Here is a 24,979-nt window from a genome sequence, read left to right as displayed (position 1 = left end):
GCACAAGAAAAGTCCTCAGAATTTGAACGAACTGGAACAATTTTGCGTTGAAGAATGGTAAAAAAATAAATAAATAAAATCATTAAAGAATCATGCCAAAAGCTCATTGACAAATATCCTAATCATTTAAAAGAGGTTATTATTGCTAAAGATGCCTCAACTAGCTATTAATTCAATTTTCCTTGTCAGGGTATGAATACTTTTGAATTAGCATGTTTGGAGTTTTGCAAAAAAAATAATAATGCTGAAATAAATAATTGTAGAAATCTATTTCTTGTAACTTTTTTCCTCATCCACAAAAGCCAAACTTTTGCTACAAAAGATTTTTCTTACAATTATTTGTTTTCAAGAAATTTCTAGAAATTATACATTTCCATTGGGGTAAGTAAACTTACTGTATTGGTATCTACTGTTAGATGAGCTTAAAAAACTTAATGCTGTGGATTCTTAGTTTTTTTTTCAATGTTGTTTGTTTTACAACAGCTTTGGATCTGGGTGTGAATTAATGTTTGCGCAGGGTTTTGTTTTCACATGGATAAGCACGAAATGCAGACTACTTCAAAGGATTCAGTCTTTCTAGTCTTCTTACACAGTCACCTGTGGCCACTAACAAGGGCAAACCTGGAACATGTGGAGCTCTCACCCATGGATGACTGGTCACAATTAAAGTCAATATGGGATTTATGCCGGAGTGCATGCTGTGAAATTCAGTGTCAGGCTTGCAGAATTAATAATGTAGGACCACATGCTCTTTCAGGTTCACGCTGAGCTTTACTGTTCATCTAAGGTTTGAGATGTCTTTTTTGTTAAAACTTATTTAAAAATTGAGTGAAGATTTTGTTAAAGTGTAAAGAAATCAGAATAAAAACTTTTGAGTTGCAGGATTTGTTCTTTATCACTAACATATACAAATCTCTTCAGTCGCTCGGCCCTTTTCATGTGCACAAAAAATGAAATCAGGGATTAAGTCACAGAAAGTCCTAACTCTGCTATTTTAATCTCTAGTCCCTTTTCAGTTTACAATATTGGTACTTTATATTATAAAGCTGCACTTGGTTTATTGTGGCGTCTAGACTGACGTAGATTGAAGCTGTTTTATATCATCTTGTGTCTGCAACAGTAAAAAAAAAATAAAAATGTAAAAGATTGGAGTATCTTGTTTATAATGATGGTTGCAGTTCAGGACTAAACAAATGTCCTTAAGAATAAGCAGAATGTTTGTTAAAATGGCAAAGCTTTTTTTTTTAAAACAGCTGAAACAGGCATGTTAATTAGTGAGAAATACATTGGTTTTAATTCTTTAATTAAATATGTTCTAACTAGAATTACTCTAATTAATTCTAAAGGTGGTCAATTACTAAAGACTAAGAAAAAAGTTATTGATAGTATAGAAATGAAAAAAGAGTTAAACAAGAGGAAACAACCACCATATTTCATTTTTTACAAGACTCACAGATAAGAAAAGTGTGCAATCAAAATCATATTATGTAAGTAAATATGTATTTTATCAATTAAAGTCAGAATACCTGAAGGTGAAGATTACTTTCAGATAAAGAACGACCTGCACTCTCCACTAAAAAAACAATCAGAAGCACTTAAACGTACAATAAATATTCCTTTATTTCATTTTTGAATAAAAAAAAAACTTTACTAATTGTACTTTTAAGTGCTTTGGGTTTTTTTAGTGGAGAGTGTCGGTCATTCTTTATCAATTTATTTTTTTTTGTCCCTGCACCTCCAAGATTATTTTTATACACAGAGATTACAAATGTGTAGATAATACAATTATCCAACTATTCACAACACAAAAAACTATGCCTTTCAAATATGCAGAATTCTCTCTGTGAAAAAGACAGATTTTTTTTTTAAAAGACAGATTTTCAAAGCCTTTACTTTAAAGAAGTAAAAAAAAACAAAAAAACAATTTAAATTTAAATTCTGAGGGAAAACACCTGTCAAATGCAAAACAACTTAAGTCTACATTCTAAATCAGATTTTTATTCCTGGTTTGGTCAATTTACTGGGTGCAATTTTCCTTCCTTAAAACTGTACTAATGACAGTTTAGTCTTTAGTCAAGGTTATCCCATAGACTACACATGTAATTTAAATACGTACAAATAAATTAGCCTGGTTAACTATTTTCTAAAAATGGCCACTTTATACTTCATATTCAAGCTTCAACTTCAATTTCAATTTCACAAAGAAAACAGTGAGAAAAAGCTTTACAATACCGTTCGGATTTGTACGGCATCTTGCAGTGGCAGTTGTTGTGTTGAACATTTTGAATACTGATGTAGTTATAGTTTTAATAAGTAGTTCAGAAAAGGTGGTACACACTTGACTGTCGGGTGCATGCAGAGGCATCCAATTCTGTTAGAGCTATAAAGACACTTTCTAAACAGTTGTAGCCCATCAAAGGAGCACTGATATATACATACCCAATATCAATTGTAACTCTTAAAAACTATTTAAAAATGTTAAAAAAAACCTTCCACCATGAAAATTGGAATTGCTTTAAAGGTTATAGAGGGATAAGACGTTATGGTATTGCTGCTAACTAATAAGTTTGGGACTGTGCCTGGCAGGGCTATCAGTCTTGACTCAGAAGATCTTGTGTAGGAGGATAAAGCAGACATGTGCAGGTGGTCCTGGGGTCAATCCTAGCTACTGGCAGTCATCCTCTCTCTGATGTATACAGTTTTTAGTCCAAATGATTAATGATTTTGTGGTTAGTATCTCAGGTGCTGTGTAGTGACATTTTTGTATATGTACCTGTAGTGTTGGTGATGACTTCCTACTGCTCTGGTGAAAGGTGGCATTTGTTGTATATAACATTAAAAGCCACAAACTGTGCAGTAGCAAAATAATAAGTTTTGCATGTTTTCTTTTAAAAGAAAGTGATATGGAGTCCCGAGGTTTATAGATTTAATTGAAGAGATTCTCTATCGTAACCACCAGCTGGGAAACAGTATAGTATATATATATATATATATATATATATATATATATATATATATATATATATATATATATATATATATATATATATATATATACTGGTAGTATATTGTATTAACTGCACAACTTAAAATGGTAGCTGTTTTGATGGTAATGGGGAATACTGCTGCCAAGAAAATTCTTTGGATCAGAGATCTATTTGTTGTCTGATTCTACTGTGTAGTCCCAACTCCATACGTTGTATGTTTTTCATTACATGCCCGCCCTTGGTGATACACATCACAGCTTATTCAGAAAGTTAGTGTGAAACATCCTTAGACTTTTGTTCTTTTGTTCATGAGGAATAATAAACTGCACTTCAAAGACTTTAAGGCCACAGCTTTGCAATTGGCAATATCCCAGATTACAGATTCTTCTGATTGAAGACAGATTTAATGCTGAGCTTCAATACACAGGAACATTTTATTCTCTGACTGTGAGGGCAATTAAAATGTACTTTACAGAGATATTGATCAAAGACATATGCCCCTGTGAAGTTATTTAGATTTCCAGAACTCTTATTTGGCCCTCGGTATACTTGTAAACCACCCTGTCATGTTTTTTACTTCAATAAAAGGCTGTACATTTATACCCTGCTAAAGTGTTATTTCAGTAAACTAATCTTACTTAGTCTTATTTGGTTTCATGTTTGTTCCCAATTGGCCAGAGAGAAATAGTTATTTATTTATTTGTTTATTTTTATGGATCAGATTTATTTGTATGCTACATTACTTTAGTAGTAAATCCCTCTTGCATCACTTTTTTAAGGGTGCCTAGCAATGGATCAGTCTAACACAACCTGTATGGAATGTTATGTCTGATTTGTTACGGAATTATATTTTTACAGTATAAAGTATAAACTATTTGGGCGATAGTGCCTGTCAATGAAGGTTCTAGGTCTAGGTTGGCCAGGGTGTCCTCGGTTCACCGGGCACCAGCGACCCCTGTAGTCTGGCCGGGCGCCTGCGGGCTTGCCTGTTAGCTGCCCGCGAGCTGCGTTGTCCACCTACGCTGGGTGGCTGCATTGTTAAAAAATCACTTTAAAACCTACATTTACCTTGAACTTGCAATGATTTGTTGGGTACCCTACAACTGAAAAAAGTTTTGTCAGGGCTGCTTTTAGTTTATCTGAACTGAGCCAGATATCTGAATTGAGCAATATTATTAAACTGTCCGTGTCTCGCTTTGTTGTTGTTGAAAGAAGCTGCGTCTGCTGACAAGCTGACAGGTTGTGATTGGCTGACTTGGCAGTTGCAGGTACAGGATTGGTTGCTTTTGTCAATGCAAAGTATTGATTGGCTGGTTTTGTGGGAAAATAAATTGAATTTGGACCAATTGTGTCTTTGTTTAGTATTACTGTCCAATACATGTAAACTACACTTAAAAATGCAGCAAGACAAAAAGAAAAAGTAATACTGATTGTTTTAAATTTGATTCACAGTTGATGCGGTAACGTTCCTGCTGGCGTCTGTTGTGTATTGGAAGCTGATTGGCTGATGATACTGAATAATTTTCTAATAAGCTATTAAGAAACTATGCATAACAATATTTTAACTACTACTTCTAGACAACTAACTCCTGTATGTCGCTTTCTAGTTTTATAATGATTCAGTTGTTTTCTTCCTCTGGGAAAAGAGGCCTTTGAAATGGCTTTAGAAAGTACAAATAGTTATACATAGGTACACGTTTTTTTTCTAAGAAATGGATGGGCCGCAAGTTGTATATAAACCAAAGCTTTCCATTTAAACAGACCATAAAACTGCTGACTTGTCCATTTAATTGACAGAATAATACTTACAAGTCCCACTTGAGTTGTAAACACCCTCTAAAGAATCACAGAGAAAGGAATCATATAAGATTTAAAAAAAGCATTTGTATGGTTAGACTATTCTGCAGAGAATGGCATGACTCTCCTCAGAGAGGAAAGGCTCAGATTCAAGTGTTTTTATTAAAGTATGAGTAATCTGTCATGCAACAGTCTTTGCTTTTTTGTCTTTATGACTAAAGTAGGATAAACTGTGCTGGACCACAACACTATCATAAAGAAAAAACTTTGTTTTATATATATACTGTAGCCCTTTGTTGTACAATAGGCCCGACGTGTCTTTTTCAGAAGACGCGATTATGAAAGCAATGCATTGGAGTGGACTTTGGTACCACAAAAACTTTTGTAGCTTTTGTCCTACGTAACATTAGCCTATAGATGGGTTGACCTTATATTCTAATGAGATGGGATTGCTTGTAACAGTACTGAACTACGTTTGTTTGGTGTCGTTTTAAACCATTAAAATTCCCCAGTGGTCTTAACTTGTTTTTGTGCCAATCCTGATGCCATGAGAACTGCATTGGCTGGGTGAACAGAGCTCCTGTTTGAATGCTATAATTTGACTCTCTGTGAGGAATTTATTTTGTTATTTTCTGGGAATCTGCACACAAACAAGTTGTAAGAAAGGCTTTATTTACACCAGCAAATGAGGTGTAAGGTGAAGGTGATGTTAAATTGCATACATTGACTTATTACAGCCTGTGTGTGTGGTCTTGCTTTTGGGAAAACTAATCTAGATTCTGAAATTGCTGATAACACTGTGTAACTGGGTAGTAAGTGTTATTTCCTAATTGCTTATGCCTCAAAAGTATAGAACATGGCTATTATTCCCTACAAACTTTGCTTTTGTGACCAGGACAGTGATATTTCAAAATATCACTATTTCCAATGGGAAAATGGGTAAATGTGTGTCTTTTCGTTGACATAAAGTCAGAAAAAAACAACATATGAATCCAAATTAACATGTATTTATACTAAAGTAATACAAAGATGACTACAAAAGATTTAGAAGTGAGTAGTTTTTCGAGATTTACAATTATACTGTATTTACAGTATAAGTATTTACAAAGTTTGTGGGGAATAATAGCCATTTTCTATACTTTTGAGGCATAAGCAATTAGGAAATAACACTTACTACCCAGGAACAAAGATTGTGTTACATAGTGTAATCATTTATATTTACAAACCTGTTACATATATTATTTATACATGCAAAATCATGTAAACTTGCCAACTAAAGGATGTTATCTGTGTCATGGGCACACAGCATGACTTCAATTGTACACTCTTTTCACCTGCCATTGTGAACGTCTGTAAAATGTATAAGTGTATAATATTGTATAGCTTTAATCAACATGTGTGAGTATTTCAAAACAAAATTAGTTTCCATTTGTTGGCAGCTAGTGAGGTGAAAAAATATGCCACAAAGACGACCCAACACTGTGGAGTTCAACTGCTGTTTCAATTGGAAAATTAAATAAAACATAACCAACTCAGGACCTCGTCCCTCTGTAGTTGTTTTCAGTCTATTCTTTGGATTGTTTTAGGTTTGTATTGAATTCCCTGCATTCTTAAGCTTTTTTGGCCCTTTTTGTTTCAGTCTGCCTCATTCTTGTTGCTGTCGTTTGCATGTGTAACAGGGGTGTTCTGTTACTGTGTAGGCAGCCATTGAGAGATGAGAGAGATACAGAGGGTTGGACGTTGTAACGCCGCTCAGGCATCCAGGTTTTATTATGTACACAGGCAGTTGCAGTGGTTGGTGGCCACCACTAGGGTACCAGCAATGGTAGCCCTAGTGAGGAAGGATATACAAACACAGTGTGGAAAAACAGCTACAAAACAAAATGTGGCCAAGCTTGGTCCGTGTGCTGCTTCCACTAAAAGGGAGGTCCTGCAATAGGAGCCTTCTCCCTAACACAACTAAATACACTGTTGTGGGATTCAAATCCCCTACGTTTCGCAGTATCAGTTATCAGTATCAGTATCAGTTATCCCGGTTAAAAACACACAGTGATAATCTATAGCTCACTCTGGTTCATCACACCATTGTGAGGATACTTCCCATCACCTCCTGGCTTGTAGAAGAAAGACCAAACAAAAGAAGAACCAAGGACTGACTTTCTAAGCCCATTTTTACAGGCATGGGGCCAGGGTTAATTGATAATCAATTAGTCAATTAACATCTGGCCACCTGCTGCACATTAAGTCTGACCTCCCAACCCTGCCATATCTACAACAAACTTATTCGTGAAAATTGTTATTTACAAATCAAAGAAAACACTTTTCCGTTAGAAAACCCCACCATTATTTAGTGGGGCAGGCTTCAGCAGCTAATATATGCTTTCAACCATGTTATTCACACAGCATCTATTGTTTTAAATGCATTATAAACATAAATATCTTTACATCACTGTAAAAGGTGTGTGGGAATCCACTGTGAGAGACTGTGAGAGAGACACAGGTGCTCAGGTTTATTTACAATATTTTGCAGGTGTTGTTCCATTAATGATATTACCTAGTGAGGGGAGGACATACACAAAGTGTAAACAAAAGAAATACAGAAAATATCTAAACAAAACGCCGTGGGTAAAAACAGCAAAAAATACAAGTTTGCCAAAAAGTAGCTCAGCACTGCTCCCACTAAAGGGGAGATCCTGCTGCAGGACCCTTCTCCCTGGCACACACTCAAATGAACTGGGTGGGATTTAAAATCCCCTAAACTCATTCTATTTCTAAAGGTTGCACTTGCCATCCTGGTTCCACTCACCATTGATAGACTGGCCAATCCATCTCAAGCTTGCAAAGAACCAAGGAATTGGTGTTCCAGCTCCTCTTTTATAGCATGCGGTCAGAGCTATTGGATAATCAATAAATCGATTAACACCTGGCCACATTCCACCACGGTTTTATCTGGGGGGGGATGTCTAACCCCAGCCCTGCCATATTTAACACACTTGAAACCAACTTTATTTACAAAATTATACAACAAAACAAAAAACAAAACAAAAAAAAAAACACTCCTTACATGTGCAGGGCCTCAGTCCTGCCACAATCACTGATGGCTATGGGGTTTTATAATGTTTTAATTGTTTCCATTTCAGAACTACAAGCTACACAAACATCCCATCACCACAGCGTGTCTCAGTATCCCATGGACTACAGGATTCTCCAAATGGACGAAGACCAGGATCGTATTTATGTGGGGAGCAAAGACCACATCCTGTCATTGAATATTAATAACATTACCCAAGAGTCAGTAACTGTAAGTTCACATAAAAGCTGCTTTAGGTAAAATTACATAACAATTGTTGTAAAGAAAAGCAAGATTTGATTCCCACACTTTTAAATGTTTTTTTTTTTTCTCATAATAGCATGAACATACTGATCCCTAATGCTGCCTGTTATCATTCAGAGTGGCTTGTTGTTCCAATGGGGAGTTATATTTTTGCTTTGTATCTGCTGTTACTTGGCCTTGCTTTGAGATTGTCTGGAGAATCCTAGTACATTGTGACCATTCAACTTTACATTTGCACTTTACATTACTCCTTTGTTTGCATGTTCTGTCATACTTTTATAATTTCCCCTTGACAGGTATTTTGGCCAGCATCGAGTAGCAAAATCGAAGAATGCAAAATGGCTGGCAAAGATCCGACGGTAAGAAGGAAATATAATGGTTCACCTCTGAGTCGGCTTGCTCTGTGGTGCTGCCAGCCTTGGAATGTTAGCATACTCCTAAATTAACACTGAACATTGTGCATGTGTTCATTCATACGTGACTGTAAAAGAATGAGAAGCGTTTGTCACTGCTAATGAAGGACAACAAAGGTGAGCAGTTACCAAAATCTTAAATAATAAAGTACTAATTGATCAAGTACAGTTTCTTATTTGTTTCTATGACACTGTATTGTGTGGAACAAGTCATTTCTCTGTGTCTTATCTAACTGCCCTAATGCTCAGCTGAGACAGCCCAAAGTTAATTTGGTCACTTCACGTTAGTATGGGCAATATTTGAAAAAGGTAACCAGAGGTTGAAATGCGTGTTAACAGTGCTTCACCATTTTAATCCAAGGAGGTCAACAGTAGAGTTCAATGTATGACATTAAGCCTACTTACATCGCCAGTCTAATATCGCTTTCCTTTTGCATATCAGATGAAAGTTGTTTCAACAGTGCTCTCGTGCACTGGGGTTTGAGATCTGTCCTCTAAATCACTGCAGGAAAAGCAATAAAAAAAAAAACAAAAAGAACCCAAAACATAGCAACAAGTACTCTGGTTTTTCAGTTGGGTACATAAACATCTCTGAATGTGTCCTGAGGATGGGTAAGGCAGCTGCTATTTTTTTGTATCTCATTCTAGCCCACTTGCAATTCCCAATTTCTCGGTCCTGATTATTTTCTTTTCGCTCCTTGAATTTGATATGTTGCTGTAATGCGATTAATTCTGAATTCAATTTTCAAGCTGTTGCAATTTAAACTGTATTGCTCCATAACACAGTGGAAAGTACTGTGTCCAATTTCCAATAAATGTCTTCTATTGTATACCTATTAAGCTGTGTAATTGATGCGTACATTTTAAAAATAAATAAATAAATAAAAAGAAAAAATGAGAGCACTGTCAAAGTGAATAGATCTGTCCAAAATGTTACTCATCTTTAGATAACAGAACTGACCAAATACAACACTACTGTAGCCAGTCGCTACACCCTTATCTGTACACTGGATCTTCTATTTAGGTAGAAACTGGGTAGGAGACTATAACAGAAATGAAATTTACTGCTAGTGTAGGAAATATGTTAAAAATTAATTTGGGTCAGAATCAGTGGTATGGCAAGTATTTCATTTATTTTTAATGCAACCTAAGTAACTGTTTTGCTGCTTTTTAGTACGGCTGTGGCAACTTTGTACGTGTCATCCAACCATACAATCGCACTCACCTGTACATCTGTGGCAGTGGAGCATTCAGTCCTGTGTGCACTTACATCAACAGAGGTCGCAGGTCAGAAGTAAGTATTTATGATCTGATTGGCTGGCTATGGATTTAAAAGCTGATACCAACTTTAAACATTCAAGTACAGTACTTTCCATAATTCCTACATTTCCATAATTAAGGTAGATTTATCAGAAATTTCACAGAAATGGCTCTTTACCTAAATGCTTAATTAACAAAGTACCGCACATATTCATAACAGTCACAATTAGATTATTGAGGATTGGGAACTCCCTTTAGAATGAAAATATATCTGATAGATTTGGCATTCAATCCAGGTGCCAACAGGGTCTTTTTTGTACAGGCAAAAGTGCACTACCATGGATAACAGAAAGGGGATGTGTAGGCCCTCCTCTACTCAGATGTCTATTAACAGACATGGGAGTATTGGAAATTTTCAGAAAAAGAGTGCAGTTTATTGCTCATATTATACGATATCTCAGCCAAATTTAAATAATTCCTTCAGCTGAGGTTTTATGTTAGCAAATGAATAGAAGTTCATTCTGATTACATCTGATTTTGTTTCGACAGCTACTTGTATTTATGTATAATTCTGAAATATTTTAACTCATTTGTGGGATTATTTACATTTGTATTGCCGTATCTGTAGACTAGATAAATGCATTAGGGGATTGGTAGCTATTGGGAAAAAAAAAAATCACTCACCCGGTTTCCCTGAAAGAGAAGATGACCACCAAATTGAATACTTTTGGGATATGCCTGCTTGTCAGGTATTCATTGAGCATTTTATATCAAAGCTGCCGACAGGCCCCTTCGCGGAGTGACGTCTTCGGTCCTGCCTCACAGAGGTAATAAATAGTCACTGAGCAGAGATCTCAGCCTCTTTTGCATTGAACCTCACAAGGTTGGCAATCATCTCCTCTTTCAGGGAATTGTTCCCTTTCAATTCGAAGATGACCAACAAATTGAATACCTTTGGGAAAGTATACCAGAGAGCCGTCATGAGGGAGAATGAGCGGACAGCACCTGAGGGACATGCAACCTCAAGAACCATAGTGCCAATTAAAGGCATAGAGGAATCTATGACAATAAGTCAGTAGAACCTGGTAAACTTATGCGGGGTAGTCCAGCAAGCCGCAGTACATATGTCTGTCAACGAGGCACCTGTGAAGAGGGCCCATGACGTAGCCACACCTATGGTTGAGTGCATGGCCGCCTCCCAGGTGAGGGTAGGCCGGCATTAGTATAACCAGTCGAAACCGTGTCCACAGTCACTGCTTAGAGAGGGCTTGACCTCGGTCCATTCACCACAACAAATGAAGAGCCGGTCAGACTGACGCAGCACTCTCGTTTTATTCACATAGCATCTCAGTGCCTGAAATGGGCAGAGGGAATTTAATCTCCTATCCGACTCCTCTGCAAAGGGATGAGCATGGAAAGCCTTAGTTCGACTGATTGATTCAAGTGAAACGCTGTAATCACCATAGAGAGGAAAGCAGGGTTTGTGCGCAACAATACCCTGTTTCCATTATCCCAAATGCGCATATAGGAACTGTGCACGGACAGAGCCTGTAGCTCACTGACCCGCTTAGTGGAGATGATGGCTAACAGAAAAGCTGTCTTCATAGAGCGGTATTTCAGCTCTATGATATATATGGGGTCAAACAGGGCCTTTGTGAGAGCCACCAGTACCATATCTATACTCCGTTCGGGGAGGACATCCTTTATAGGCAGTCGTAACCGCCAAGCACTCTTTAGAAAATGGGTCGCCAAAATATGAGCTCCTGGGGATACTGAGTCTTTGGGAACTTGGCAAGCAGATATGGCTGCTAGGTACACTTTCAATGTAGAGGGGGATTTACCTGCCTCTAGAAGATCTTGCAGAGACTGTAAAATAACTGCTATAGAGCAATACACAGGACAATGGCCTCTGGCCATGCACCAGTTTTGAAAATATTTCCACTTATAGGTGTACAGTGCTCTTGTGGAAAAAGCCCTAGCATTCTGCAGTGTACTCACTGCTGTGTCTGAGAACCCTAGGGTGGACAGATGGTCCCGTTCAGGGGCCAGACCCACAGCTGGAGTCTGCCCAGTTCTGGGTGCCAGAGGGTGCCTTTCGCCTGGTTGAGGATCTCCTAGGGCTGGCAATCAGTGCAGCGCAAAGCTTGCAGTGGAGTGGAGCACCCAAGATGGCGTCTGGACTGTGTGGAGCCCTCAACCGGTGCAGCACGTAGCTTGTAGCGGGGTAGTGCAGTCACGAACCTGGTGAGAGGCAGAAGAAAAGAGACAGAAGAAAGAAAAAGAAAACACACCCGTTACCTTTTTTTTTTTTAATACACTAACACACATTATGGGTGAGTGGTGATGCACGTGGTCTGCTCCACAGTAAGGCCAAGGCCTAATGGAGGAAGCGTGCGGTTATTTATTTATTTTTAAAACTGCAATGCAGTAGAAAAGAGACACTCAACAGTAAAAGCCTGTATGGGGCGCTAGGCTACACGCACACCGAGTGTGCGTACTGAGGCCGCCCAAAACTCTCGAGTCAACAGTGGTTTCAGAGCAAGGCTAGACTCACTGGAGGTCCATGTCTCCCTTCTCTCTTTTTTTTTTTTTGTTTTACAGCTGCAAAGAGAAGAGGAAAAAACAGAAAAACAGAAGGAATGTGCAGCAAGCTGCAGAGGTTAGAAAGCAGTCTACAATCGCCAAGCGATGTAGGCTGATGAAGAAAGATTCTTTTTTTTTTTTTTTTTCAAAACGAAACACAGTTGTGTATGCATTAGCTTAGCCTTTAGTTGCCAAGTTTCTGATTCCTGGAAATGGCAAGCCTACTTCCGGCAATTAATTGCAAGGGAACTCACAAAAACTCAAAGAAGGAGCTCTAAAGAGTCAATCACAACTGGAAAAAAAGGGTTAGAGTAATATTCACCACTTTACCCACCTGTCATTGAAAGGCAAAAGAGGCTATGACTCGACTCAGTGACTATTTATTACCTCAGTGAGGGGGGACCAAGGGGTCTATCGGCAGCTTTGATATAAAAAACTCAGCAAATAACTGACAAGCAGACATATCCCAAAAGTATTCAATTTGGCGGTCATCTTTGAATTGAAAGGAAACTATATAGGTACATTATGCATTTCATACCTTTACAAATACGGTAACCTAGAACTTCTGTTCTCAATATATTTAAAATCTAGATTTAATGTCCCATTAAAGTGCAATAAAACTGAATCATTTAGGTTTGTTCTGTTACTTTCAAAGATAAAAAAAATGTCCATGTGTTCATTCCTTTTGTATCACATTCTATTGGGATCGTAAAATGTGAATTCCTGCTTGTAATATGGGTGGAGGACCTGTAATTCCTAAAATACCAAAACCTTAAGCACAGTTGGATACAATTTACTTATTTTTTTTCTCTGCAGGAAAAAGTTTTTTTTATTGACTCCAAGACTGAATCTGGAAAGGGACGCTGTTCTTTCAACCCTACAGTTAATACAGTTTCAGTTATGATCAGTAAGTGAAGCATTGATTTCCTTGTTTCAGTTATTCCTGTACTGACACTAGACACATTATTATTTGCAAAGAATCTTTCCTTAACACCATTTGTCTTGCCCCATGTCCTGTCAGTCACCACTGGGCTTTGAAGTGTAACGGGTTCAGCAGTATCAGGTTCTTGTTGACACACTCAGTGCTTGGTGTCACACGCAGGGTTCATTTTTCAGGTAACCCAGCCAAATTTCACAAGACTTCCATCAGTTTCTCCAGCTGCTACTAGGCTGACTATAATCAAGTTCCATGTTGCTAAAGATATAGTAGTCACGAAAAATAAATTAATAAGAGTGTTTTTTAAACAATATAAACCAAATACGCTTTTACAAACCAAAAGCAGCAGTGCTATAAAACAAGATTTGGCTCACCTGCAAAGCACAATGCAGCACTGTGTTATAGGAAATTTCCATCTGGCTGGCCTGCTTTTTTATGTGAAAGATGAACTTCTTTTAACCCAGTTCTGCTCAAGGTAAATTATAATTGTTCAGAGGGTTTTTTTGGGAGGGGGTTCCTTGATACAACTTTAAGGTTGATCAACCACTGGCAGCTTTAAAGTGTTGATACAGGACTGTGTTTAAGTTGTTTTTTTCTGTTTATGTATTTGTAATATCTATCAAAAGTGCCCTTACATAGCAAGGTGTTATTAAATACATTTTACTGTATTAACATTGATGTGCTTCTGCCTAGATGAAGAACTGTTTTCAGGAATGTTCATAGACTTCATGGGTACTGATGCTGCCATTTTTAGAAGCCTTACCAAAAGAAATGCAGTGAGGACAGACCAACATAACTCCAAGTGGCTGAGTGGTATGAATGTAAAATACAGTTTAAAATACTTTATAAATACATTGCTTTCCATTACAGCTGATATCTGAGTTAACACTTAAAATCAGTCTTATACTTTCAATGAAATCTCCTTATCGAGTTAAACTTTTGACAACTAATAGCATAAATAAGCCTATGCTTACTTCACATGATTAAGGCATGTATAACATTAACAAACTGGTAATGTTGCAGGGCTACTGTGTATGTAGAAAGTGGGAGTTCATAGATGTAAGAGATACTTTATACCATCTACCTTTTTTATATTTGTATTGTTTGTTTTCAATTAAACTGTAAACAATGCATTTTGGTGAAGGATTTTAGAAGTCACTTGAGAACATTTGCAGTTCATAACCCATTGTGTTTAAAGAATAATTGAATCTCCACAATCCAACTATTTTATCTTATTGTTTTCTAGAACCCATTTTTATTGATGCACAGCTTATCCCAGATGGATCAGACCCCAATGATGCAAAACTCTACTTCTTCTTCAGAGAGAGGCTGACAGACAACAATGGAAATACCAAGCACATCCATGCCATGGTTGCTAGAATATGTCCAGTAAGGATTCTGTACTGTTCAGTAGTCTACACTTTAAGTAAAGAAATGGAAAAAAATATATATTAAGAAAGCTCAAGAAACTAGACTAACTACATTGGTCATTTCATCTTTATGATATGACCAATGTAGAATGTACAGTAGAACCTCAGAGTTACGAACCCCTTGGGAATGGAGGTTGTTCGTAGGTCTGAAATGTCCGTAACTCTGAAAATCAGTTTTCAATAATTTTAATAAATACACACACCTGCTATCTACACACAGCATTGCAATGCTCATATTGTTAGGGTTTGTGGAAGGGGTGTGGGTAATTGACTGACCAGGAGACAGACAGGTATAATTGAAAACACCACACAGGTGCCCAGTTTTATTTCAGGGGCACGTTGGGTTTCTTTAGCCCGCAGAGGGCGCTGTTGGTCCATGGTCTGCTTACCAACTATGGTAAACAGAACCATGGGAATACCAAGCAAGGGTAAACAGTCCAGGGGCACTCGCAGGTGCTTCAAAACAATACTGCAAAAATCGAAGGCACAAAGAAACAGGGAAAATAAAACAGTAACAAAACTACAAAGAAAAGCTGCCCGTGCGACCCGGATCACTGTTCTACGCTGCCGGCTACCTAGTCTGCTCAGCTATACTTATTCAGGGATCTGCCCAAGGGTTCCCCTCCCTCACTGTCTCGCTCTGAACCTCCGTTTCATTCGGTCATGGACCAGCATTTCCGCGCACAAGGCAGAAGTGTTAAAGGGACTAGGAGCTCTTAAAATAAACAAATCCCCTGGGCCGGATGAGATCCTCCCAGTAGCACTCAAAGAAATGAAAGAAGTAATTTACAAACCGCTAACCAAGATCATGCAGTAGTCTCTTGACACAGGGGTGGTACCGACAGTCTGGAAAATTGCAAACGTAATACCGATCCACAAAAAGGGAAACAAAACTGAACCAGTTAACTACAGACCAGTAAGCCTGACTTCTATTATATGCAAACTTATGGAAACTATAATAAGATCCAAAATGGAAAATTACCTTTATGGTAACAGGGTCCTGGGAGACAGTCAACATGGTTTTAGGAAAGGGAGATCGTGTCTAACTAACTTGCTTGATTTTTTTGAGGATGCAACATCGATAATGGATAATTGCAAAGCATATGACATGGTTTACTTAGATTTCCAGAAAGCTTTTGACAAAGTTCCGCACAAAAGATTAATTCTCAAACTGAACGCAGTTGGAATTCAAGGAAACACATGTACATGGATTATGGAGTGGTTAACTTGTAGAAAACAGAAAGTACTGATTAGAGGAAAAACCTCAGAATGGAGTGTGGTAACCAGTGGTGTACCACAGGGATCAGTATTAGGTCCTCTGCTATTCCTAATCTACATTAATGATTTAGATTCTGGTATAGTAAGCAAACTTGTTAAATTTGCAGATGACACAAAAGTAGGAGGAGTGGCAAACACTGTTGCATCAGCAAAGGTCATTCAAAATGATCTAGACAAGATTCAGAACTGGGCAGACACATGGCAAATGACATTTAATAGAGAAAAGTGTAAGGTACTGCACGCAGGAAATAAAAATGTACATTATAAATATCATATGGGAGATACTGAAATTGGAGAAGGAATCTATGAAAAAGACTTAGGAGTTTTTGTTGACTCAGAAATGTCTTCATCTAGACAATGTGGGGAAGCTATAAAAAAAGGCCAACAAGATGCTCAGATACATTGTGAAAAGTGTTGAATTTAAATCAAGGGAAGTAATGTTAAAACTGTACAATGCACTAGTAAGACCTCATCTTGAATATTATGTGCAGTTCTGGCCACCTCGCTATAAAAAAGATATTGCTGCTCTAGAAAGAGTGCAAAGAAGAGCGACCAGAATTATTCCGGGCTTAAAAGGTATGTCATATGCAGACAGGCTAAAAGAATTGAATCTGTTCAGTCTTGAACAAAGAAGACTACGTGGCGACCTAATTCAAGCATTCAAAATTCTAAAAGGTATTGACAATGTCGACCCAAGTGACTTTTTCAGCCTGAAAAAAGAAACAAGGACCAGGGGTCACAAATGGAGATTAGACAAAGGGGCATTCAGAACAGAAAATAGGAGACACTTTTTTACACAGAGAATTGTGAGGGTCTGGAATCAACTCCCCAGTAATGTTGTTGAAGCTGACACCCTGGGATCCTTCAAGAAGCTGCTTGATGAGATTCTGGGATCAATAAGCTACTAACAACCAAACGAGCAAGATGGGCCGAATGGCCTCCTCTCGTTTGTAAACTTTCTTATGTTCTTATGTTCTTATGTTTAAAAGGGCAGACCTGAGGAAACAACAGAGCGTTAACTTATAGAGCTAACAATCTCCCCAAGACCCGCCTCCCAGCCATTCAGAGAGGGGGAAAGTCCACACACCCACTTTCCCACCTCCCCGTGTCACTGCCATGACTCACAAGCGGTTGTTGGACGACTACCGCCCTCTTCCTGCAGCACTGTGAATACGCCAGCAGAGTCAGCACAGATCTCTCCCTGCTGCAGGGTTCTAAAGTCTTTAAAATGATTCATTTAAGTAGCAAACACACAGATTAAACTTCCAGAAAAACCTGGGTTAAAGTAGTGCTTGCTTTTATTTTATTTGAAAGAAAATGCATTCTTGCATCTTGATCGGTCATTCATTCTCCTATGACTTGGAAAAAAAACCTGCTTTGTTTAAAACTAAACTGTTGCTAGTAAAATTGCCTGTTTGCTTTTGAAATCTGCCTCATCTTTGTCTGGAAACATAATTTTGCCTTCTTCACGACCAGCACACTGCTTATACGAGTGTGTCTGTCTGTTACATTGTACGCATGGTTGAATGATTGCATACTTCCAGTTGAAAGTGGGGTGTTCGGTAGACTGGTCAGTTCTTCAGTTTGGTGTTTGTAACTCCAAGGTTCTATTGAAGACCTAATTTTAAACAAAAAAAGGCTTTAAACAACAGACCTATGTATATAAAATATATACAACACTATACTAATCACAGATTTTCTTTTTTATCAGTTCCTCAATATATACTTTTTTGCTGTTTTGGTTGTAGAATGATATTGGTGGTCAGCGTAGCCTAGTGAACAAATGGACAACTTTTTTAAAGGCAAGGCTGGTGTGTTCAGTCATGGACGATGATGGCACAGAGACATACTTTGATGAGCTAGGTATGTAAACTGCAAAATGAAGCCCTTACAGTTACAAGTACTTCAAAAAGGTAAAAGGTAAGTCCATGTACAGTAGATATCCAATTCATGTGATATGTAAGAAAACACAACACATTACAGGTGTACATGAAATGTATATTTGTTGTGCTGGTCCTAAAAAGGTAAAAGTCCACTCAATGGCATTTAATTAAAAGCTTTTGATTTGTTTCCTTAGTAACACAGGTTCATTTTTTTTGTCTTCCAGAGGATATATTTTTAATGGAAATGGAAAAACCTAAAAACCTCTTGGTTTATGGAATTTTCACATCCTCAAGGTAAGCTTTAGTTGGAAAACAGCAGCTGGTGAATTAATGTGACAGAAAGAATTCACCAAGACAGCACAATCTCTACCCAACCGTGGCACCTCTTCAAAATAGCAAAGAAATATTTTACTTTGTTAGTTTAATTTTACTGTTTTTATATATGGTGCTGGCATAAAGTTGCTTAGCTTGGTGTTTATCCACACATACTGTTGCTTGCCAGCTAACATGTTGAATGCTGGTACTGGAAATTGCCCATGGCTATTACTGTTGAAGCCCATATATGCATATTATTATGAGCAGCAATAAAGCTTTGTTTTTGTAGCCTTGGCTTATTCAGTAGGGTTGCCAGCTGTCTGGTTTTAAGGGAATTTGTACAGTGTCTTGTCAGAACCACTGACCGGACAGCAAAAGTCTGGTTCTTGCGAATCTTGCTTACTCACTGTTCATTACCATTTGAGTATTTCCATTCTCCCCGAACCAGTTCTCTCAACGTTGCACAGTGCAAAGGTTTATTTTTTATACTATCAGTCATGCTATCAGTCATACTATCAGTTTCAGTAAACTGAAATATATTGTGCAATATATCAGATTCAGGAAGTTTAGATATTGTGAAATATATTGGAAAAATAGAAAGATGGCAACCCTATTATTCAGCCTTGTGTCATTTGGTGATGTTAATCATTTGAGATGGGCTCACCAGTTTGCATTGAGAGCATGTGTATGGGCTTGAACAGTTTTTAGTGCGATAAAGTTCCAAACCTAAAGTAGTGTATCATTTTGACTGTAGTTACAATATGTATGTGTGTGTGTGTGTGTGTGTTTTTTTTTTTTTTTTAAGTATGTTTTGTTGGAAAGTTTGAAAGTTACTTTACAAAAGTAAAAAAAAGTTACATGCCTACAAAAAGTTAATTAAGCTGTAATATCTCACAAGCTAAAGCTTTGTGCATATAGGGGGCCCATGTAAAGACATTTGGAGCATAACGCTGCTAATACTGATGTCAGTACAATCCTAAAGCAGAACTAAATCAATTGATGTTATCCGTTTATAATGTGAGCTAGCACAGATTGACCCAGCAAATACTCTCCATTCATAATATCCATGAAATGCAATTAGTGTTTGGTTTTATATGATATGTAGGGTTTTGCCAAACTAAACACATGGAGCTTCCCAATCCCACACAATCTTATACATACATAATGTTATTTTTTTATATGCAAGTGGCCAAACCACATACTTCTCAATTCGAATCCTGTGGAATAATAAAAGAGTAAACTCAACAGTAATTGGGTCAACTTGTGTCAATCAAAAGTAAAACTATTGAGTTCAGCTATTTGTTGGCAGGCTTATCATGAGTGTAATTAATCCTTACAGTCTTTAGTAGTTAAGTCATGATACACACATTTGTCACTGACACAAAGGTGACATTAGAATTATATTTCCAAATGCGTATTTTACTTTGATATGAATTTATTTAAATACAAATTATATTGCATATGCAGTTTATTCATCCTAATGGCAGAGGTTTGGTAAAACAGAAAAGCCTAGTTTGAATCTTCTGCTGGTGGCCATTGGCTTACTCGGTGACCTTAAAATTAATTAACTCAATGCTTTGTGCTTCTGTCCAGCTCAGCATTTAAAGTTATCACAGCATGTACAGCACAACACTGTAAATAAACACAAAACGACACTTGTGCAGTTCTATAGAAGTCCATATATTCATAGAAAAATTGAGTTCTGAAGATGTGTACTATATGAATAGTGCTGTTTCTCATATATTTCTTACTTTCTATATACCCAGTTCAGTATTCAGGGGCTCAGCTGTGTGTGTTTACAATATGGCTGACATTCTGACTGTGTTTAATGGACCGTTTGCCCACAAGGATGGCCCTAACCACCAGTGGATTCCATTTCAAGGAAGAATCCCTTACCCAAGACCTGGTACAGTAAGTAATTGTGTGCTGTTTTATAAACAATGTCCTATTAGAATGTATAATTTTACTTATTCCATGTGAACAGATTAAATATGTTTATTAATTGTATTATGATGGGGTTTTTTTTTAGATTCAACGACTTATAATATGTTTATAAGTCTTTGGTGGTTACCTCTAATCACATTTCTTTCTTTGTAGCACAGTAACAAAAAATTAAAGTGTTGTCAACTTTCCAAATGTTTAGAATAATGAAGATATATAAAATGAGTATTTCTGTTATAATGAAGTCCATACATAATCAATGTCTTTATTTGTTATTTACACTGTAGTGTCCTGGAGGAGCTTTCACACCAAACATAGTGACGACCAAGGACTTCCCAGATGATGTAGTTACCTTTATTAGGAATCACCCCATGATGTACAATCCAGTCTATCCCATGTACAAAAGACCAATTGTTTTGAGGACTCACGCAGATTACAAATATACAAAGATAGCTGTGGACCAAGTAAATGCTGCAGATGGAAGATACCACATCTTGTTTCTTGGGACAGGTAGTAAATGTGTATAGTATTTTGTTCATATATGGTTTAAGAGATATAGTAACTACTGTATAATTACTGTCTATGATGGTTGCCAAGGGTATCTGTGGCAGGCTGGCGAGTGGATAGAGGCCCAGAGACAGACTGCAGTTCAAAAAAATAACTATTTTATTATAAATAAACACAAAATGAAAGGGCACAAGGGCCAAAACAAAACAATTTAAACACAAAGAAAGACAAAAAGCAAAATTTACAAAAATAACAATCTCCAGGCTGGGCAATGCCTTCACTGGATTCAAGCTCTCCAAACAACCAAAAAAAAAACCAACCTGCTTCCTCAGCTCCCTCTCCCCAAATGAGAAGCAGAGGCCTCCTTTTATATCAGGTGGCTGGGCGCTGATTGATCGTTAATCAACCTAATCAACTAATCAACCCCAGCCACCTGAACATAATAAACCCAGGCAGGTAGGGGAAGTTAACCCCATCCCTGCCAATTTAAAGGGCAGAGCTTTGCTCTGCCACACACCTCCCCCCATGTACAACGTACACTGGCCGCAATCGGCCAACTCCCCCCTTCCCCCCACCCTCCCCACCCCCCTCCCCCCAAGAGTCCAATTATGTCCCTTGGGTGGGCTGTTATGGTGGGTGGTGGTGGGCGGGGTTGATGTCGGAGCCCCCAAGCCTTCTTTGGTTGAGGGGGCCCCGAATCTCCAAGGTAGCACGGCGACGGCGGTCCGGCTCCCTCTGGTGGCGGAGGCGGCGACTGCGGCCCGGCTCCCTCTGGTGGCGGAGGCGGCGACTGCGCCCGGCTGCGGACCCTGGCTCCCTCTGGTGGCGGAGGCGGCGGGCTCTGGGAGCGACGGCGGCCCGGCTCCCTCTGGCTCTGGGGAGTGCGACGGCGGCCTCCTCCCTCTCGGGCTCTGGGAGCGGCGGCGGCTCCTCCTCCCCACCCCGCCATCCGCCGCAGCCCACTCTGGCTCTGGGGACGACGGCTCCTCCTCCCTCTCTGGCTCCGACGGAGGCTCCTCACCCCTCTCGGGCTCTGGGAGCGACGGCAGCTCCTCCTCCCTCTCTGGCTCTGGGAGCGAGGCAGATCTTCCTCCCTCTCTGGCTCTGGGAGCGACGGCGGCTCCTCCCTCTCTGGCTCTGGGGAAGGCGGCTCCCCCCTCTCTCTGGCTCGGCTGGGGGAGCGACGGAGGCTCCTCACCCCTCTCTGGCTCTGGGAGTGACGGCAGATCCTCCTCCCTCTCTGGCTCTGGGAGCGACGGCAGATCCTCCTCCCTCTCTGGCTCTGGGAGCGACGGAGGCTCCTCACCCCTCTCTGGCTCTGGGGAAGGCGGCTCACCCCTCTCTGGCTCTCGGGAAGGCGGCTCACCCCTCTCTGGCTCTCGGGAAGGCGGCGGATCCTCCTCCCTCTCTGGCTCTGGGAGCGACGGCAGATGGAGGGCAGTCCTCCTCCTGGAGGGGGAGCGACGAGATCCTCCTAGGCTCCTCCCTCTCTGGCTCTGGGAGCGACGGCAGATCCTCCTCCCTCTCTGGCTCTGGGAGCGACGGCAGATCCTCCTCCCTCTCTGGCTCTGGGAGCGACGGCAGCTCCTCACCCCTCTCTGGCTCTGGGAGCGACGGCAGCTCCTCACCCCTCTCTGGCTCTGGGAGCGACGGCAGCTCCTCACCCCTCTCTGGCTCTGGGAGCGACGGCAGCTCCTCACCCCTCTCTGGCTCTGGGAGCGACGGCAGCTCCTCACCCCTCTCTGGCTCTGGGGACGACGGCGGCTCCTCACCCCTCTCTGGCTCTGGCTCTCGGCTCTAGGGAAGGCGGCTCACCCCTCTCTGGCTCTCGGGAAGGCGGCTCACCCCTCTTTATTGGAGTGACCGGGGCATCTCCCATGTCTACAGCCAGGTAATTAACCACCATGAGGGCAACCTCTGGGAAGGAGGCCGGGTGGTGCTGTTCCTCCCACTGTTCCCACCTCTCCCCATCTCGACGCCACAGCGTGTTGATAACTATGGGGAGATCGTGGACGAGGTCTGCCTCAGGGTGCATCAACCAGTCCCAGATCTCCTGGGACGGTGGTGAAGGTGGTGGTGCTGGAGGTAGTGGGGTGGCCCCTGATGCCCGGGGTGAACACTGCACTTCTTCCTGGGCCTGGTTGTAGGGGCATCCTGCCCAGTTGTGGCCGTCCTCCTCACACCGGCCACACCAGTTTGCCGGTGGCACGTCTGGGCAGGACCGCCAACGATGGTCCTCCTTCCCACACCAGGAACACCAGGGGAAGAGGCTGGCCGGGTCCTCCAGCGGTGGCTGCAGCAGCTTACATTTCTTCAGCTGCTGCTGCTTTTCCTGCTTTTGTCGCCGTCTGCTCTTTCCCATTTTTTTTTTTTTTTTTTTAAATTATCCCAAAAATTCCACAAAACAAAACAAAAATACTGCTCTGAGCCTCTAGGTGGCGCTATCCCTCTTCTGACACCAAATATGGCAGGCTGGCGAGTGGATAGAGGCCCAGAGACAGACTGCAGTTCAAAAAAATAACTATTTTATTATAAATAAACACAAAATGAAAGGGCACAAGGGCCAAAACAAAACAATTTAAACACAAAGAAAGACAAAAAGCAAAATTTACAAAAATAACAATCTCCAGGCTGGGCAATGCCTTCACTGGATTCAAGCTCTCCAAACAACCAAAAAAAAAAACCAACCTGCTTCCTCAGCTCCCTCTCCCCAAATGAGAAGCAGAGGCCTCCTTTTATATCAGGTGGCTGGGCGCTGATTGATCGTTAATCAACCTAATCAACTAATCAACCCCAGCCACCTGAACATAATAAACCCAGGCAGGTAGGGGAAGTTAACCCCATCCCTGCCAATTTAAAGGGCAGAGCTTTGCTCTGCCACAGTATCAAATATTGTTTATCCAGTGAGACAAAAAAACACATTCGTTATAGTTCTTTCCACATGATGTCATTGACAGTGTTATGGTCGAGTAACACAACACATGTGCTGGCCAAAGCCTCATTTCCACTTTATTTAAAGTTTGCTGTTCCCTTGTTTATAGCATTTGGATACACATACAAACTTTACAATCAGCATCACTATATTTCAACACTGAACAACAGATTAAGCCATCAATCTCTGTTTAGGTTTCTAAACTCTGTTTTTTTATAATCACTAAAAGCTTATGAAATAAGTTCTCCTGTTTAATATATTTCAAATCCATCTTTTTTCAAATTCAGTGAATGGCACGTGATGGCATAAACTTGCTTTTGGAGGCTTTTGAGCTGAGATGTTTTTTCAAACTACAGAGTAGTAAATATTTCAATGTGTTTTTTGTTATCACACATACATATGTCCTTTAGAAATCATCACATAAAATAAATACATATTATGAAGAAAAAAAAGATTTACAATACAAGACACCCTTGACTTGGCACACGTTTTCTTCATAGTGCTCAGCAACACCATATAGGAGTGAACATGAACATCTGGCTGACAATGCATATGGCCACCTTGCTGTTGAGTTCAAGCAACAATGTCAGTAACATCAACCCAATACAGCAATATGCATCATGAGTGAACCTTTTTATAGCTTTCCAGTTACAAAATGCAAAATGTTTTGCTTTTTCCATTGCCTCCATCCAGTTCCAAGAACACATCAATAGCAAGCTAGCCTTTGTCTTGTTATTTTTCCATATGTTGGTAAAATTATGTGGATAGCAAAAAAAAAAAAACTGTACCTGTATTAATTGGGATCAAGATGAGTTATGGATCATTTCAGTTGGTAACTTGTGTTACTGCTGCTTCAGTTATTTCAAGACCATACAAAGTGAAAATGTGAATTAAACACTCTAGACAAGAGTTAAGCGAATGTGGTGGTAATTCACATCTGGTGAATATTATTGCTCTTGCATGTTCGACATTGTTGACTCACTGCCAGTACAGTCTGCCTGTGGGCTGCTGCATGCATTTCTAGGATTTTCTTTCCTTGGCGCTCTTAACCAACATATCTATGAAATTGGAATAGATGTATAATGAGAATAGTTTATTTTAGTTTGTTTTCACTGTAATATATACTAGTACTACATACTGATCTTTTTTTTAATATAAGACCATAGGAATTGAGGAATACTAGTAACAGAGAACTGAACTCAATCTGGTCCACTTTGATAGAAAGGAATCACATCACTTAAAAGTATTCATGTAACTCCATTTTGGGATGATTAAATTAAGACTGCCTTGTATATAATATAAATAGGACAACCCTGGAATATGCCTCACTCATTTTGTCTGAGCTGCTGTGCTCCTCCACCTCCTCTATGGGTGGCGTCCTA

At 39.6% G+C, this 24,979-nt stretch overlaps 1 protein-coding gene across 1 annotated transcript in view; it reads left to right on the top strand.

The window, feature by feature from the left end:
- sema3c (sema domain, immunoglobulin domain (Ig), short basic domain, secreted, (semaphorin) 3C) overlaps nt 1-24,979 on the top strand; it is a 65,507-nt gene that overhangs the window by 25,725 nt on the left and 14,803 nt on the right. Inside the window, exons 3-12 of the mRNA XM_041257513.1 lie at nt 7,925-8,085; nt 8,415-8,477; nt 9,706-9,825; nt 13,191-13,281; nt 14,005-14,124; nt 14,558-14,700; nt 17,768-17,882; nt 18,127-18,196; nt 19,984-20,128; nt 20,446-20,668. Of these exons, the coding sequence (XP_041113447.1) occupies nt 7,925-8,085; nt 8,415-8,477; nt 9,706-9,825; nt 13,191-13,281; nt 14,005-14,124; nt 14,558-14,700; nt 17,768-17,882; nt 18,127-18,196; nt 19,984-20,128; nt 20,446-20,668 (1,251 nt within the window). The remainder of the gene's footprint in view (nt 1-7,924; nt 8,086-8,414; nt 8,478-9,705; nt 9,826-13,190; nt 13,282-14,004; nt 14,125-14,557; nt 14,701-17,767; nt 17,883-18,126; nt 18,197-19,983; nt 20,129-20,445; nt 20,669-24,979) is intronic.

The sequence above is a fragment of the Polyodon spathula genome, chromosome 8 (assembly GCF_017654505.1).
Source record: "Polyodon spathula isolate WHYD16114869_AA chromosome 8, ASM1765450v1, whole genome shotgun sequence".
NCBI lineage: Eukaryota > Metazoa > Chordata > Actinopteri > Acipenseriformes > Polyodontidae > Polyodon > Polyodon spathula.
This window is presented reverse-complemented; position numbering and strand designations above follow the sequence as displayed.